General features: G+C 51.1%; 1 protein-coding gene across 4 annotated transcripts in view; it reads right to left on the bottom strand.

The window, feature by feature from the left end:
• COLEC11 (collectin subfamily member 11) overlaps positions 1 to 15137 on the bottom strand; it is a 47476-nt gene extending 32339 nt beyond the window's left edge. For 2 of the 4 annotated variants that reach the window (XM_058426709.1, XM_032172111.2), the window contains exons 1-2: positions 15071 to 15137; positions 5856 to 6011 (exon numbers count right to left, since the gene is read on the bottom strand). In XM_058426709.1, coding sequence (XP_058282692.1) covers positions 5856 to 5985 — 130 coding nt within the window. In that variant the 5' untranslated portion in view covers positions 5986 to 6011; positions 15071 to 15137. Of the gene's footprint in view, positions 1 to 3817; positions 3870 to 5855; positions 6012 to 15070 lie in introns of those variants that run through there. The other 2 variants (XM_032172116.2, XM_058426710.1) reach the window with 2 other exon arrangements.
• Positions 15138 to 18874: the final 3737 nt, after the last annotated feature.

The following is an 18874-nucleotide window of genomic DNA, read 5'->3' as shown; positions in this document are numbered from 1 at the left end:
GCCTTGCTCAGGCTTCAAAACCTCAGAGCGAGACTCACTAACCAGCAGGACTACTCACCCTCGTCTCCTCTCCTCCTAAAGAGAAAGCAGTAAGGACAAGTTTGTCATGATAGCTTCTGACCAACCTCCACCTGCATCCATCTGCCTGTCTCTAATCTGACTTTTAAAAACTGGTTGGCCAGGTGCAGTGGCTCCTGCCTGTGATCCTGGCACTTTGGGAGGCCAAGGCGGAGGATCATTTAAAGGCAGGAGTTTGAGAACAGCCTGGGCAACATAGCAAGACCCCATCTCTACAAAAAAATTAGCAAGGGCTGGGCGTGGTGGCTCACACCTGTAATCCCAGAACTTTGGGAGGCCAAGGCGGGTGGATCACCTGAGGTCAAGAGTTCGAGACCAGCCTGGTCAACATGGGGAAACCCCGTCTCTACTAAAAATACAAAAATTAGCCAGGCGTATAGCAGGTGCCTATAATCTCAGCTACTCTGGAGGCTGAGGCAGGAGAATCGCTTGAACCCAGGAGGCAGAGGTTGCAATGAGCCAAGATCACACTATTGCACTCCGGCCTGGGCAACAAGAGCAAAACTCCATTTCAAAAAAAAAAAAAAAATAGCAGGCCGTGTTGCTGTGCACCTGTAGTCCCAGCCATTCAGGAAGCTGATGTGGGAGGAGCTCTTCCGCCCAGGAGTTGGAGGCTGCAGTTAGCTATAATTGCACCACTGCCCTGCAGCCTGAGTGACAGAGCAAGAGCCTGTCTCCAAAAAAAAAAAAAAAAAATCAAAGAAAAGCAAAATAGTTCATAGTAACAACTGGAGGCACGGAAAGACCCTGAAAAGCACCACACATTACACGGTGTCCCACAAACTCTCATTACTAAAGCAGGAGAGAAAGAATAATAAGTCATTAAAAACAGCAAGACTTTCTAAAGAAGAGGATTTAACATAGGTTTTCTCTATATCTCTCAGCTAATCACAAAATCCACTTACACACCATCTCCCAAGGGCTCTGCTTAATGGGCCTGTGTCTGTAGTTGTACAGGGCCAGGTGCATTTCAGACAGCGCTGGGCAGCAGGTACCCCAAATACCTCATGGCTGCGCCTGCAGTGTGGGGAACCCGAACCTGGAGTCAGAAACTGCTTTCCTCCCCGTGCAAAACCCAGCATAAGCCCTCCCAGCCTGGTCCTTCTCAGCTCTGATGAGGATTGAACAAAATATGCCCTGGAAGACACCGTGCTGGTTGTCACGAGAAAAAGTATTTTAATCCCTGGTTCAGGACCAGCAGCACTGAAGACCAGAGAGTACAGAGGCCCATCCACGGCGGGGCTGCCCTGGTTTCTCTGCGGTCCCCATCGCCTCTGCCTTGTAGACTTGCCCTGTCCATGCATCTTAAGAACCAAGGCTGTTTTCAAGCACTGTTCACAGTTTGGCAGGGTTGTTTTTTTGTTTTCCAGAGATGGGGTCTTACTATGTTGCCCTGGGTAGTCTCAAACTCCTGGGCTCAAGTCATCCTCCCACCTCGGCTTCCCAAAGTGCCGGGATCACAGGCGTGACCCGCTGCACCTGGCCAATTTGGCAAGGTTTGAAGTGTTCATTGTCCACTGGTCCCAGGGGTCATAAAGATGCATGTCCCTGCAGGTAATGACTGCAGAGCAGGGTTTCTATACACCTCCCCGCTCAACACTCCATTCATTTTGTAATGTAGACCCAGCGAGCACAATGACATTTTTCCCACGTCCTTTTCATTTTCAGGATGATTGACTACATAAAGTTCTAATGACAAGTTATTCTCTACCAGGAGAGGCGAACATTTCAACTGCTGGCTCACTTCCACCATCATCACAACACAGCTCTCTCCTCGCTCAAAGAAACAAAACGTGGCTGGCATTTACTATTTGCTTGGCTTCTCCGCAAATCATGTACAAATCTACAAACAAAAATCTTTTACCTTGATTGCATTTGGGGTCATTTCCAACCCAGCTAGGAAGGCGCACGTCAGTTATTTTATTGAGAACCTAAGATACTTCGACATATTTATAGCCAGTTGAGGAAGATCGGTGGACAGTGCTTGACTGTCATGCCACCTGCTTAGAAGCTGAACAAACTCGTGTGCCAGCGACTTCACATCCCTGCTGGCCACAGCAAGTGCCACAGCACCCCAGGGCCATGGGAAGTCAGAGAGGAGAAAGCCAGGACCTCAGCCTGCCTGGCTTGTTCTACACAAGGGAGACGGCACAGACAGGCCATCAGGTGTCAGAAGAGCAAACTTCCCACAGCGCATGTTATTCAGGCCCCATTGCTGGTTTTATCAATGTTGTTTTAAAGAATGGCAGTAAATGATTTTAAAATTAATTTGATAGGCCAGGCATGGTGGCTCACACCTGTAATCCCAGCACTTTGGGAGGCCGAAGCGGGTAGATTACCTGAGGTCAGGAGTTCGAGAACAGCCTGGACAACATGGTGAAACCCCGTCTCAACTAAAAACACAAAAATTACCAGGACGTGATGGTGCGTGCCTATAGTCCCAGCTGCTTGGGAGGCTGAGGCAGGAGAATCGCTTGAACCTGAGAGGCGGAGGTTGCAGTGAGCCAAGGTCGCATCATTGCACTCCAGCCTGGGCAACAAGAGAGAAACTCCATCTCAAAAAAATAAAAAATTAATTTGATAAAGCCTTCAAGAAGAACTATGACCTTTCATATTTCTGGGAAACACATTTGTTAATACAGATAAATGTTTTCTCACCTACAGCCATTTTTTAACCATTAAAAAAAGACATTTTTCCCATTAAAAGGAGTTGCCATTCTCTCTAAATGTAAAGATAATATATTATCATTATCTGGAATGGCCTGGAATGGCAAACAAATGTCATCTCAAACACCACCAGCAGTCAGCAGCAGCCTGGCACATGTGCCCAGGAAGATTCTTCAGCCAAATGTGGAGTTGGCAGAGGTTTCAGGATCCAAAACACAAGGGGTTGTGGGGGTTAGGGGGTGGTGCGTGCCGTGTTTCGCAGACCAGATGCCACCCCACGTCCGGAGCTGAATGGCGGGACTGTGAGGAGACAGGCTGTGGCTTCTTCATCCCAGCCCTGAGCCTGCCTGGTAGATTCTCAAAGGGCATTTGTCTAATGAATGAATGGTGACTGCGTGTGTGTCTGTTTCCTTAGAAGCTGGCACTGTGCCGCACGCTGCCTCTCCTCTTTGACCTCCAGCGACCCTGGGGTGCTATGGCACATGCTGTGGCCGGCAGGGATGAAGTCTGCTGGCACACACCATTTTCTCTATTGAGTAACCCAATTCCTGACATGCTGGGTATCCTGAATCCTTTCAAACCGTTCCTTGCCCCTGGTGCTCGCCTCTCGCTTGCGGACTCGCGGGGCGTGTGCTGGACGGACACCTGATCTGCTCCCTGGTCGGGCTCGCTGCCTGCACAGGGTTAGTGCTTTGTAAGTCGCTGTCCCAGAGCAGGGACCAGGGGCTGGGTCCCCGGTCACTCTGTGCCCACTCCTGGTGCCACCACTGTATCCCCACAGAGCCCAAAGCTGGCATCGCCTCCCCAGCCTCACGGACCAGGAGGCTGAGGCTTGGGAGGACAGGTGACCCGTCACGCAGCACGGCTGACCCACAGCACACTCAGACCTGCCCCACTTCCCAGCCTGCGAAGGTTGGGAAGGGACCCTACCCATGTGGGAAATGACAGCACATCCAGGGGACCCAGGACGTGAATGGCTAGGAAGGACCCTCCCAACAGCACCTGGGAAAGGCAGCATCCAGAAAGGACCCTACAGCCCACTCCACGGCCCCCACCAGTGCGGGCCACAGACCTGGCAGGGCGCAGGGAAGAGAACGGTAGGGACTCGGAGGCACCCACCACATCGGACAGGGATGTGACCTCCACAGCCAAAAGTCCAGCCCTCCACAGCCACGGTTTCGGACCTAAAGCTAAAGGTTCCACTCACAAACCCACACACGCCACCACAAAGTCAAGGCCAAAGGCATTTTCACCAACACTTCTGAGAGAGCCCTATGCGTCCAACAGTTTAAGTTGCTTCCAACAGAATTAAACATTTTCTAAAGCAGGCACATTTATCAGAATTAAAAGCACAGGGCCAGGTGCGGTGGCTCACGCCTGTAATCCCAGCACTTTGGGAGGCTGCGGCGGGCGGATCACGAGGTCAGGAGATCGAGACCATCCTGGCTAACACGGTGAAATCCCGTCTCTACTAAAAATACAAAAATTAGCTGGGCTACTCAGGAGGCTGAGGCAGGAGAATGGCGTGAACCCGGGAGGCGGAGCTTGCAGTGAGCCGAGATCGCGCCACTGCACTCCAGCCTGGGGGACAGCGAGACTCTGTCTCAAAAAAAAGAATTAAAAGCACAAAGGCCACTGGGCTTGTCTGGGCTGCAGGACGGTCCACTTGGTTTCCAACAGCAGGGTGCACATAGCCGGAAAAGAGCCCCCCGCCAGAGCTGCGCAGCCTGGCAGGGTGGCCCCGAGCTATCCGGACCCTGTGCCCCGGGAGAGGGCTGATCTTTTCATTTTGTACAAGACGGGCCAGCAGGGTTTGTCTTTCGTGGTGACTGTTTTGATCATGGGTTTGAATCCACTTTTCTCTAATGTTTCAATAAAAAGAGCTGCAGACGCTCCACAAGAGAAGCGGAAGGCCCAAGCAGCCCGCGAGGGGATGAGGAGGGGGCGGACCTGCTTCAGGTTGCAGAACGTCAATGTGCCCCCCCCAGTACCCACGTGACTCCCCCTCCTCAGCACCCACATGATTCCCCCTCTCCCTCCTCAGCACCCACGTGACTCCCCCTCCCCCTCCAGCACCCACGTGACTCCCCTCCCCCTCCTCAGCACCCACGTGACTCCCCCTCTCCCTCCTCAGCACCCACGTGACTCCCCCCCCCCCCCCCCCCCCCCCCCCCCCCCCCCCCCCCCCCCACGTGACTCCCCCTCCCCCTCCTCAGCACCCACGTGACTCCCCCTCAGCACCCACATGACTCCCCCTCCTCAGCACCCATGTGACCCCCCTCCCCCTCCTCGGCACCCACGTGACTCCCCTCAGCAGCGGCCTGGACTCTGCTGCCGCCAGTGCCGCCCCGGCCCTGCCACCTGACACTGGCACACACTCTGCTGTCCCTTCTTGGGTTCGGTAATTTTGAACAAGGGGCCCACATTTTCATTTCACGCCGGGATCCCCCAGGCTTGGGGACCTGTTGCCTCTGCTTTGTAGAAGCTGGTGATTTTCTTACTTGAAGATGCTGCTGGGGAGGCTTCGGATACCGCAGCCCCAGGGACTTTCTCACCCAGGCCTGACCTGCAGAACTCTCTCTCTCTCCGGGAGATTACAGGGCAAAGCAACAAGAACAAAAAGTTTCTTTTTTTTCCCCTAACCACTAGACCACCAGGGATTTTTTAATTTTTAAAATATAATAGTAAGAGCTCTCAGGAAGCAATGTAGAAGCACACTTTGGGAACTTACACAAGTTGCAAATTTTCTCTGACCCGCAAATTTCCTTATCTGTAAAATGGTCCACATGAGATCATCTCATGGGGAGGATCCCACGAGGCCATGTGTGCAGAGTCTGACGCAAAGCCAGGTGCCTTGCAGCGAGGTCCCCCTGGAGAGGGCTGAGTTGCAAATAAATTGCTATCTTCAGAATTAGGAATTCCATGGCCGAAGACAGTTTAGACATCATGTCACCCAACCCTTGATTTCCAGATGGGGAAACTGAGACCCAATGGGGTGAGCAGATTTGCTCGGGCTTTGTGCTTTTCCGTGGAACTGCCCAGTTGCATGGGAGTCTCTCAGCTGGCCTGGAGGCCACTGCCCAGCAGCCCAGAGTCCAGAGAGCAGTTACCTTTGAGGCCAGGGACGAGGATCTGCACAGAGCAGGCGTCATCGCCAGCCGACTGAGGATGTCCAGATGGCAGCAGTGACAGGAAGGCCAGGCTGATTAGAACGCCCACCAGAGCCAGATCCCCCCTCATCCTGAGCGCAGGCAGGACACCAACTCCTACACAGAGGAAGGAATAAACAGTGATGGGAACTGCAACAGCCAGGCAGCCAGTGACAGTGAGCAGGCCTCAGAGGAAAGGGGTGTAGCCCTCCTGGTGCCTGGAAGGGCTGTCTGGGCCCCCATGGCGGGTGCTCCTCACTCACTCAAGCACCAATCATGAGCCTCCACTGAGAAGCTTCTACAGCAGCCCCAGGGTCAGCACCAGGCACCAAGTGCATGCCAGCCCCGGTCAGTGAGCCTTGATTGAAGGCCTACGGCTCACCCACCCCAAGGTGTTCCATCTGATCTCTGGGACAAACGATTCCTACACAGAGTGGAGTAGGGGTCTCCACACAGCATAGCCAGCCACAGACATGGAGCCTCTGCAGAGCTGGGCACAGTGGAGGGAGGCTGAGATACGGCTAAAGGAAACAGCCAAGGCACCTGAGGAGCCCCAAGCTTAGCGGCTCCATTCACAGACAAGGAATCCACGCCCCACATCTCCTTAGGTGGCAGGAGACAGGCACCTGGCCTTCCTCGGTGAGATCAGTAAGGAGAGAGGAGCCCTGGCCTTAGGAACCCAGGTGCCTGGGGAGGTGGGGGCCGAGCCCACAGGAAGAGGGGTGTCATGGACCTCTGACCATCCCAGGAGGGGCGGGTATATGCTGACCTCTTTGTTTCTTCATCGTGAAGGGCATTAAAACTTGGAAAACAAGGCCGGGCGCAGTGGCTCACACCTGTAATCCCAGCACTTTGGGAGGCCTAGGTGGGCAGATTACCTAAGGTCGGGAGTTCAAGACCAGCCTGGACAACATGGTGAAACCCATATCTTCTAAAAATACAAAAATTAGCCGGGTGTGGTAGTGGGCACCTGTAATCCCAGCTACTTGGGAGGATGAGACAGGAGAACTGCTTGAACCCAGGAGGCGGAGGTTGCGGTGACCTGAGATCATGCCACTACACTCCAGCCTGCATGACCGCGAGACTCTGTCCCCCCAAAAAATAAAATATAATAAATAAATAAAACTCGGAAAACAAAGAGGGCAATGGAAACTACTAAACTTGAAGGGAGAGGCCCGGGAAACAGAGGGAAAGGGACGGGAAGGAAGAGAGGGACAGGCCAGAAGGGCAGAGTGCAGACGGAAGCCCCAGAGCACAGCTGATAAAGAGCCATGGCAAGCTGGGACTGGGGCTCCGCAGAGCATCGATGCCACAAGAGCATCTGTCCATCCCAAAGGCCATGCTTCCGGATACTTCCTGGCAGCCTTTCGTTTGGTTAATCATTCGTTCAAAAACATCTGTGGATGCCCACCAAATGTCAGGCACAGCTCTAGGCACCAGGAGTAGAGCAAGAACATTTATGTTTTTATTCCTACTGGAAGAGACAGACAGACAGACAGAGACAGACAAAGGCAGGGGTAAGCGCCGTGGGGAAGAGTGAGGCAGAGTACGGTGGCCGGGACACATGCTGCTGTTTAGGATGGTTGCCAGGGAAGCCTCGCTGACAGGTGGGTGAGGGCAGCTCAGAGAAAGCCCTGAGGCAGTGCACGCTGGACAGTGCGGGGAGAGGTGGGCTGGCCTGGTGGGCACAGAGGAAGCAGAGAGCAGGAGACAGGAGCCGGCACCCAGAAGCTTTGGGGGTTGCTCTGTATGAGACAGAGGGTCTGGATCAGGGAGCGGCTTTACAAAAGGGTCACCCTGCTCTTGAGACGGGACTTAGAGGAACAGCAACAGAAGCAAGGAGACCAAGCAAGGGTGACCACAACAGCACAGTGGGAGAGGACGGCAGCTGGACCCCCATGCGTGGGTGGAGGTGATGACAGAGGTCTGGGAGGCAGTCTGGAAGCAAAGCTGACAGGTTTTGCTGATCAGTTATGTGGGAAATGACAGAGAGAAGTCAAAGATTAAAGCTTTTGTTCTGAGCAGCCAGGTGAACAGTGCAGCCAGCTGCTGAGAAACAGAACTGAGGAGGTGAGGTGAAGTCAGGGGCTCAGGTTCAACTTTCCGAGTCTGAGACACCTATAGACTCCTGTGTGACCCGGTGGGTGGAGCAGTGGTTCGGTTTGCAAGGCTTGGGGGTCAGGGCACCCTGCATTTTCTCTCCCTCAATTCCAGGCCAGCTGGCCCTCTCAGGCACAAAATGAGAGAGAAAGGCCATCTGTGGTGGGGGGGGTTCCCACATCAATAGCCCCATGAGAGCCCTGCTACTAAAGCCAGGGGAGGGTGGTCCGCACAGATCCCGAAAGCCAGGGCCCCATGGAGTCTACAGAGCCCCCGCCTCTGGCTGGAGAGAGGCCACCTTTACCACCTGACATCCTGCTGCATGAGGAGTTCTCCCAGAAATGTGTGGAGGTCAAGATGCCCAAGACAGCCCTGCAGCTTGAAGGGAAGTCATTTGAAATCCTTCTCCCAAATCTGAAAAAAGTCCCCGCTAATGGTAACAGACAAAAAGAAGTGGAGACGGCTAGCGTTACCGCCATGAACATTCCATGTTAAATGTCCATTTCCACTGAGGCAAGGGTTGATGAAGGGGCGGGGTGGGAAGGGAGAGAGGGTTAGAGTTAGAGCAGAGCCATAGCTTGGGCTTGTGGGTGGGAGAGCTTCACTTGCCGAAGATGACAAAACTTAAATCCCACCTCTGTGAAAACCTACAGACCTTAAAGCTGAAGCTGCCTCTCATCCCAGATGTCCAAGAATGGCTCGGGAAAAAAGGTACCGTAAAGCTCAATGTCACGGTGGCTCACACCTGTAATCCCAGCACTTTGGAAGGCAGAGACCAGCAGATTGCTTGAGTCCAGGAGTTTGAGATCAGCCTGGGCAACATGGCTAAACCCCATCTCTACAAAAAATTAGCCAGGTGTAGTGACACACACCTGTAGTCCCAGCTACTGGAGAGGCTGAAGTGGGAGCATCACCTGAGCCCGGGAGGTTGAGGCTGCAGTGAGCCGTGATCGCACCACTGCACTCCAACCTGGGCAGTCAGAGTGAGACCCCGTCTCAAAAAAAAAAAAAGAAAGAAAGAAAGAAAAGAAAAAACAAAAAGCTCAAAGTTACAAAAAGTAAACCCATGAGCTTCAGCTACATCACAATGGTGTACGTAGTCCACACGCCGCCCTGTCCACAGAGACCCTACTCAAACCCCGGCTCCACTCCCACCACTCCAGGGCCCCCTGCCCTTGTGGGAAGGGTGGTGGAAAAGGGGGTTAATTCAGAAACTGCCCACACCCCTTTCTTCAAACATCCTACAAGAATCCATGAGAAATCAGAAGTAGAGGTGACTTAACAAAGCATAGAAGTGGGAAGGCCAGGAGGAAAGTGGGGGCTCCCGGCTCTGCTGAGAAGGGGCATGGGTGGGAGCATCCCGCCCCGTGCAGTGACGCAGCCATCATGGGGCCCGGCATTGTCCTGCTGAGGCTCTCATCATTATTAACATTTATGATGGAAAATGTCAGATATACACAAAACCAGTACCATGAACTTCCACATACCCATTGCCCAGCTTCAACAATTATTAATATCTCGAAGTGTCATTTTTGATGTCCACTTTCTAGTTCATTAGGAGTTAATGTGTGTATACAACTACACGATGACGAGGTCTAACCACACAGCAGACACTGGTGAGCGCACCTGCCTCGCCAGCCCTGAAGCCCCAGCCCCGCTCCCATCCACGTGCCCTCCCCTGGGGGACACCATCCCGAATGTGAACTTCTCCTCTGGCGGGGTTTAAGCAGCATCGCTACACATCATGTGTTCTTACACCATATTCTGTCACGTTTTGCTTGTTTTTGGTTTTGGGACAGGACTGGAGTGCGGTGGTGCCATCTTGGCTCACTGCAGCCTCAGTTTCCTGGGCTCAGGGGATCCTCCCACCTCAGCCTCCCTGGTAGCTGAGACTACAGGCATGTACCACCATGCCTGGCCAATTTTTGTCTTTTTTGGAGAGTTCTCGTCATGTTGCCCAGGCTGGTCTCAAACTCCTGGGCTGAAGTGATCTGCTCGCCTCGGCCTCCCAAGGTGCTGGGATTACCGGCGTGAGCCACTGTACCCAGCCTTGGTTGCTTTTTTTTTTTTTTTTTGAGACAGAGTCTCACACTGTTGCCCAGGCTGGAGTGCAGTGGCGTGATCTCAGCTCACTGCAAGCTCCGTCTCCCGGATTCACGCCATTCTCCTGCCTCAGTTTTGCAAGTAGCTGGGACTACAGGTGCCCGCCACCACGCCTGGCTAATTTTGTGTATTTTTAGTAGAGAAGGGGTTTCACCGTGTCAGCCAGGATAGTCTCAATCTCCTGACCTCATGATCCACCCACCTCGGCCTCCCAAAGTGCTGGGATTATAAGCGTGAGCCACCGTGCCCGGCCACTTTTGAGTTTTATAAGATATCACAGCACAGTATCCATAGTCTTCAGTGTCTTTATAGTCAACTATATGTAGTTGTAGCTTATGGATTATCTAATCTTATTAAGGCAGACTGCATGCCACTGACATGCAGGGAGAGGTGCTGGGAGAGGAAGGGCACAGCTGGTGGCGTGGAGCTCACCCTCATGACTGTGGGGCCTGTAGGCCAGTGCTTGCCTCCCTGGGCCATGGAGGGGCCATGGCACTGCCCAGAGACCTCCCAGGACTTGGCATCCTGAGGGCAGTGGGTGAGGGACAGCTACAAATCCGCTGAACCACTTACCAGCACCTTGGCCACACCACATGCCTTTTGCGAGCCCCTGTCCTTCTCTTAATATGGAAATAGGCTGTTTGAAGGGATAACAGAGGTAATTAATGCGTGTGGCACCGTGACCCAGTGTGGCCTATAGCAAATGCTCACCAAATGGCAGCTCCTGATCCTACTGTGATCACATGCGTGGGCTCCCAGTCCAGGGAAAGGGCTAGAAGCCAGGGTTCCTCATCTGAGAATGCCTGTCCCCCACACAGTGCCTCTGCGTCAGTCAATGCTCCCACAGAATGGGTACAGGGAAACCCGCTTCCATTCAGTGCCATCCTGCAGTGTGGGTCATCATGCACCAAATGAAGACCTGGCTTCTTCCTGCAGAGCCCCTTGCAGAAATGACTTTGTAAAGGACAGGGGTGCAGAATGTCCACTGGGTTGGAGGAAAATAACTCCCATACACTGCACAGAGATCAGCACCATCACGCGCTCGTCACAGATGAGGAAGCCAAAGAAAAGAAAAATGAAGAACACTGCCCAGCATTGCGCAACCAGCGTGTGGCGAGGGTGGGACTGCAATCCAGGGCTGCCCAGCACTGTTGGCTGCTTTCCTCTTTCTGCCCGACTACCCTCTCCCCATGCATCAAAGGAAGGGCTCACCTTCCTCCTTCAGTCGTGATGTAAGGGATTTTTAAAAATAGGTTTTTGATGGAGAGAACAAGGAGCCAATATACATTGTATACCAAATTTGGACACATACCTGATTTAATTCCCAAAACAACCTGGTACATTATTACAGTTCCTCACGCTAAAGCCAATGCAACATGGAGAGTTGAACAATCGGCGCCAACTCCACCACCAGGCCATGCAGCTGCGCACTCCGCCTCCAGCCTCCTCTCCACACCCCGCACCCGCTGCCCGCCTCCAGCCTCCTCTCCACACCCCGCACCCGCTGCCCGCCTGCAGCCTCCTCTCCACACCCTCACCCACAGCCCGCCTGCAGCCTCCTCTCCACACCCTGTACCCACGGCCCTCCTGCAGCCTCCTCTCCACACCCTGTACCCACGGCCGGCCTGCAGCCTCCTCTCCACACCCTCACCCACGGCCCGCCTGCAGCCTCCTCTCCACACCCCGCACCCACTGCCTCTGCCCACACCCTTCTCCCCTGCGCTCACATGGATATTAGAACAATAAGGGCAACTGAAAAGTGGAAACTCAGGACCCCAGCAGCTGACTTCACTCCTCCCACCTTCCTTGTTCCCTGCAGGCTTGGGTCCACGTGCGAGTGATGTGTGCAAACTACAGCTTCGTAAAGGTCTCTGGGCACGCAGAAGCCTGCATATTAGCAGGCACCAAACCGAGTGAACAAATGAGTGAGTAAATAAAGGAACTAACAACAGAACGAAAGTTCACAATTGCATCGCAAATAGAGCCTTCCGCTCTTCTCCTCGTGGTGTTTCCGTGTTTCCAAATCTTTATTATATCTAATGTCTATGCAGTATTTCCAGGGCAGGCAGTCTGCAGACATGGGTTACTGCCCTGCTGTCACTGTCCTGAAATTCCTAATAATGTTGAAATGGGCCAAACACAGTGGCTCATGTTTGTAATCCCACCACTTTGGGAGGCCGAGGCGGGTGGATCACCTGAGGTCAGGAGTTCGAGACCAGCCTGGCCAACATGGTGAAACCCCATCTCTACTAAAAATACAAAAGTTAGCTGGGCGTGGTGGCGGGTGCCTGGAATTCCAGCTACTCGGGAGGCTGAGGCAGGAGAATAGCTTGAACCCGGGAGGTGGAGGTTGCAGTGAGTCGAGATCACACCACTGCCCTCTAGCCTGAGCGATAGAGTGACAGTCTCAAAAAAATGAAATAAATAAAATAAAATAAAAATACAAAATACAAAAATAATATCAAAACAAGGGGCACCACAAGGTTTGTAGCCAGACGTGCTGGTCCACTGGGCTCATAGCCATAGTCTCCCTGGCTGCTGCCTGAGCAGCAGTATTTTGGCTCCTTCTGACATGTGGCTTCTGAAAGCAGTAATAAACTCTTGCTCCCCACCCACTCAGTGCGCAAGTCGAACCTCACTTCTCGGTGTTTGTTGGATGCAAACTGGGTTTAGATTTTCTTTTTTAAAAATGTCTCAGGAATCAAAGGCTGACATGGGAATTTCCTCTCTAGCTAGAAATGATTCTGTTCAGGTATAACCAGGTGTTCAGCAAGGCTTTTACTGCCCTCACTCCGCAGATGTCCCAAGAGTGGCTTCAACAAAGATCAGCCTCCATCTCCCAAGAAAAGGGGTGAGTAGTGAGCAGAGAAACCCAGAGCAGCCCAGGCAGGATTTCTCGTGCCTTCACTCCATTCATTCACTGACCCCGGAGCAGCCCAGGCGGGATTTCTCGTGCCTTCACTCCATTCATTCGCTGACCCCGGAGCAGCCCAGGCGGGATTTCTTGTGCCTTCCCTCACTTCACTCATCCACTGATCCCCGGAGCAGCCCAGGCCGGCATTTCTCATGCCTTCACTCACTCCACTCATTCACTGACCCCGCTGCCCATTCACAGAGTTTCTGTCCACTTTCCTGTGACAGGTCCCATCTAGGCCTGTGGGCACAGAGGAGGCACAGGCCCTGCATCGGGGCACTCTCAGACGCACAGCAGGAACCAGGGCAGGTAGGCACAGAGTGAGGGCACCCAGGCCCCCGAAGGAGTCTGCTTCCTAGAGGTCTCGCCCTCTGACTGCCTTCTTAAAAGAGGAATTCCATTTTGTAAACGGAGAAGCCACAGCTACCCCCAGGACCTCTTTAAGAACAACATCCTTACCTCCCAGCCAGGGCCCAAGACGGTTAGGGCCCTCCCATCAATGGAAGGGGCAGACTTGACAAGCAGGGGAGAGGGGGTTAAATGTGGAATCCTGAGAAGATATACATGTTACGAATGAAGTAAACAATGGGGCCAGGCCTGGTGGCTCATGCCTATAATCCTAGCACTTTGGGAGGCCAAGGTGGGCCGATCAACTGGTTAGGAGTTCGAGACCAGCCTGGCCAATATGGTGAAACCCCCTCTCCACTAAAAAATACAAAAATTAGCTGGGCGCCGTGATGCACACCTGTAGTCCCAGCTACTCAGGAGGCTGAGGCGGGATAATCGCTTGAACCTGGGAGGCGGAGGTTGCAGTGAGCCAAGATGGTGCCATTGCACTCCAGCCTGGGTGACAGAGCCAGACTCCAACGCAAAAAAAAAGAATGAAATAGACAATGAGAAAAAATCATGGCTTCAGACGCCAAACATGCTATTCTACTTTTTCATTAAGTATTTACAGCAATGCCCAGCATCTTACAGGCACCACAAATGCCTCCTGAGAACCACATACCTGAAGCATGAGGAGGCTCCTCTCACTGGCGGCTGCCCCAACCCTGCCGTACCGTTTCCCTCCCTACAGTGACAGGGCACCTTCTGGGGCAGCTTGGATTCCACCCCACAGCAGCACACGCTCCTCTGAGCTTCTTACCAAGAGCACAGAGTAAGAAGGGACCTCTCCCCTCTTATCTTCCCCCAGCAGTCAGCACATTACCGGGGTGCTCTCTTCTCCGGTACATGGATTTTTCAAAATTGTAAACAAAATCGAACAGCTGTGAAAGATTGGGGCAGTGCTCTCCTACCACAGGCAAAATGCTTCTCATCAAACCAAAATTCCAGCTATGCACGTGCGATGGCTTTAAACGTTCATCTTTAAATTGAGAACGACCACATCACCTCAGCTCTAAAAAGACCGCCAGTTCCTAGCGCAAGGCATCCAGGTAGGAGGCAGCGGCCCTAGGAAACTTTCCTCCTTTCCACTTCTGGAGACAAGATGACCCCACGTGGTTTTAGATGACCCCATCTGAACTCAAAGTCTCTCCCTTGAAAGTTGCCAATGCAAGGCCCACCTTTGCCCCAGCTCTCTGATCCCCGTTCCTGAGCCCAACACAGAGCCGCTGGTCCCTGGGAGCAGTCGTGGCTGCTGTCCGCCTGGCCCCTCAGACGCTGCTCAGCTCAGAAACAATCGTCAGGTTGTGCGACCAGGTGCCGCACTGCGGTTTGGAATTAGCAAAGGCTGTTTCGCCCTCTGGGCCTTGGGCTGGTTTGAAATCTGCCACCCAAGAGGGTGACTTCATCATCCAGCAACTCTCATGGGTCTGAACCCATCTCATCAATAGAATTAGTTCATGACGAATTTCCGCCATGAACTAATCAAACTTTGGAACTCTGGTGCCAGATTTATTGAGACTCAATCTTTTGCCTGGATCTAGGGGCAGATTCCCATCCTCCTCGCTCAGCCGGAGCCCACCTCGCGCCCCGTTTGGAACCCTGCCTGCCTCCCCTCTCCACTGTCTTAGCCCCCGTCAAACCCTCAGGGGCAGCCCGGGGCAGCGTCTCCTACCTGAGCACGCGCGAGGCGAACGGGGCGTCCTGCCCTGCCCGTCGCTGGCCGGCGAGGACACTGCCCCCAGGCGCCTCATGGCTGCTATTTAGAGAGGCGGCCGCAGTCCCAGGCGCAGGGAGAAGCCTCGGCCTGGGCCATCAGACGGCCCAGCAAATCAGGCCGCCCGGCCGCAGCGTTATCTCGGGCAGCTTCCTGTCTGCGCTGCGCCCACCGTCCTGCATGGGGAGTGTGGGAACGCCTGGAACTCCTGAGGCCGGCCTTGGGGTGGGGGGCAGGACCCTCCCCCCTGGAGATGCCCCTGCTAACTCTCCAACCCCAACACCCCAATTTTGTTTCTTTTTTGGCTTTCTCTTCTTTCTTTTCGTTTTTTGAGAAAATAAGCATGACTACTGAGGAAATTCAGAAGAGCATAAAGAGGAGGGACGCTCATCACCTGGCACCAATCAGACAGAAACCAGGGCAGCTGACTGATCTCCTTTCCTTTGTTCATATGGGATTTCGCTTCAAAAGTCAGCAAGAGCTTGACCACGGCCTGTGGAGACCTGGCCACACGTGAGTCCCGAAACTCACTCCACGCATTTAAGTTTCATTTAAAGGCAAGTTTCATTTAATGCCAGAAACAAATCTTAGTCAGGGGCCAGACAGACCCAGCTTCTGTGCAGCCTGAATCTTGCATGTTTTGGGGAATAGAGGAACATTCTTTAAGAAAAAGATACATATAAAATTACAATCGTAAGAAGCTAGGATCAAAAGTGAATATTTATTTAGACTCAAAAATCATAAAATAAAAATGTAAAAACAGACGAATTTCATACACATAATAAAATTCAGGAAAAATAACGGATTCTTTATTTAAAACGTATTATTGAAGTTATACATAAATTTGACAACTTAGACAAAATGAACCACTTCTTGAAAACACAAACTACAACATGCCCAGCATGAAACAGATAATTCAACAGCCCTATACCAAGGAAGAGAATTGAACTTGCAATTTAAACACTCCCCAGAAAGACATTTCAGGGCCAGATGGTTTCACAGGAGAGTCTACAAAACGTTTAAAGAAAAATTAACACCAATTCTACACATCCTCTTCCAGAAAATAGAAGAGGAGGGAATATTTACCAATTCATTTGATAAAGTTGATTATTACCCTGATACCAAAACCAGACAAAGACAGCACAAAAAAACTACAGACCAATAACCCTCATGAATATAGATGAGAAAATCCTTAATAAAATATTAACAGACAGAATTCAGCAATATAGAAAAAGATTTATCAACTATGACCAAATGGGGTTTCATCCAGGAATGTGAGGCTATGTCAATATTCAAAGCTCCTTTGATAAAAACCCATTAACAAGCTAACAAAGAAAATCAAATGAATACGTCAATTTATATAGAAACAGCATTTGGCATAAACCAACACCTTTTATGATAAAAACTCTCAGAAAAATAGGTGCAGGGGACCTTCCTCAACTTGATAAAGAGCATCTTTTAGGCCAGGCGCGGTGGCTCACGCCTGTAATCCCAGCACTTTGGGAGGCCGAGGTGGGTGGATCACGAGGTCAGGAGATCGAGACCACGGTGAAACCCCGTCTCTACTAAAAATACAAAAAATTAGCCGGGCCCGGTGGCGGGCGCCTGTAGTCCCAGCTACTCCGGAGGCTGAGGCAGGAGAATGGCGTGACCCCGGGAGGCGGAGCTTGCAGTGAGCCCAGATTGCGCCACTTCACTCCAGCCTGGGCGACAGAGCGAGACTCCGTCTCAAAAAAAAAAAAAAAAAAAAAAAAAAAAAAAAAAAAAAAAAAAAAAAAGAGCATCTTTTAAAGGCAAAGCCACAGCTAACATCATACTTCATGGGCAAAAATGGAACGTTTCCTTCCTGAGATCAAGACAAGACAAGGGTGTCCACTCTTACCTCTTACTCAATGCAGTGCTAAAGTTCTAGGCACACCAGCAGGGCACGAAAAGGAAATAAACAGCGTGTAGATTCGAAAAATAAATTAACTGTGTCCCTTGTTGCAGATGACATGGTTGTCTACTTAGAAAATCCCAGAGTGTACAAAAGAGCTCCTGGAAACTATATAATCAGTGCAACAGGTGACAGGATACAAGGCAAACATTTAAAAAACCAAGTATGCCAGGCATGGTGGCTCACACTTGTAATCCCAGCACTTTGGGAGGCTAAGGTGGGAGGATCACCTGAGGTCAGGAGTTCGGGACCAGCCTGGCCAACAAGGCAAAAACCCCGTCTCTACTAAAAATACAAAAATCAGCCGGGCATGGTGGTACACGCCTGCAATCCCAGCTACTCGGAGAGGCTGAGGCAGGAGAATCGCTTGACTCCGGAAGGCAGAGGGTGCAGTGAGTTGAGGTTGTGCCATTGCACTCCAGCCTGGGTGACAGAGCGAGACTCTGTCTCAAAAAAATAATAAAAATAAACTATGAAAAACCAAGCAGATTTCTATAAAATAACAATGAACTCATAGACACCAAAATTCAAAATAATATCATTACAATCGCTTTAAAAAAGGAATACTTAGGTGTAAATCTAACAAAACATATATAGAACTTACATGCTGAAAATTACAAAATGCTGCTGAAAACCTCAAAAAAGATCTGAATAAACAAAGAAACACATTGTCTTTATAGATTAGGAGACTCACCCAAGCACGGTGGCTCATGCCTGTAATCCCAGCATTTTGTGGGGCTGAAGTGGGAGGATCACTTAAGTCCAGTAGTTCAAGACCAGCTTGGGAAACATGGTGAAACCCTGTCTCTAACAAAAACAATACAAAAATTAGCCGGGCATAGTAGCATGGTCCCAGCTACTCAGGAGGCTGAGGTGGAAGGATCACCTGAGCCTGGGAGGTGGATGTTGCAGTTAGCTGAGATTGCACCACTGCACCCCAGCCTGGGTGACAGAGTGGGACCCTGTTTCAAAAATAATAAAATAAAAATTAAAAAGTATAGATTGGGAGACTCAACAGAGTAAAAATGTCAATTCTCCCCCAAGTTAATACACAGTACAAGTGTAACACAATTTCTATCAAAATCGTAACAATAATTTTTGTGGATATAGACAAGGCTATTCTAAAATGTATATGAAAAGAGAAAGGAACTAGAATAGCTAAAACAATTTTGAAAAAGAATAAAATAGGAGGAATCAATCTACCCAATTCTAAGACATTATACAATGGAACAGAACAGAGAACCCGAAACTAGATCTACACCAATACACTCAACTGCTTTCTCACAAAAGTACAAAAGCAATTCAGTGGAGGGAAGACAGCATGTGCCATGAACAGTGTGCAGCAACAGGACGTCCATAGGCAAAAAAGATGAACCCCAGTATAAGCCCCACACCTCATACAAAAACTATCTCAAAATAGATCATGGGCTTCAATATAAAATGTAAACTTGCAAAACTTTTCGAAAAAACGGAAGAAAATCTTCAGGATCTAAGGCTAGGCAAATCATTCTTTGAAATTCTAACATCAAAGTACAATCTATAAAAGCAATAACTGATCAATGCAACTTCACCAAATTTAAAACCCTTTGCTCTGCAGAAGACCCCGTGAAGAAGATGCAAAGACAAGCTACAGGATGGGAGGAAGCATCTGTCAGCCACAAATCCAGCAAAGGAGAGTGTCGGGAATACAGAAAGAACTCTCCAAACTTAACAGGAAAATAACAAACTGCCCAAGTAGAAATGGGCAAAAACATGAAGAGACATTTCACCAAAGAGGATACACAGTCGGCAAATAAGCACATGAAAAGATGTTCAACGCCATTAGC

Source organism: Hylobates moloch, unplaced genomic scaffold, assembly GCF_009828535.3.
Source record: "Hylobates moloch isolate HMO894 unplaced genomic scaffold, HMol_V3 SCAFFOLD_13, whole genome shotgun sequence".
Lineage (NCBI taxonomy): Eukaryota > Metazoa > Chordata > Mammalia > Primates > Hylobatidae > Hylobates > Hylobates moloch.
Note: the sequence above shows the minus strand (reverse complement) of the source record. Positions and strands in the feature narration are given on the sequence as shown.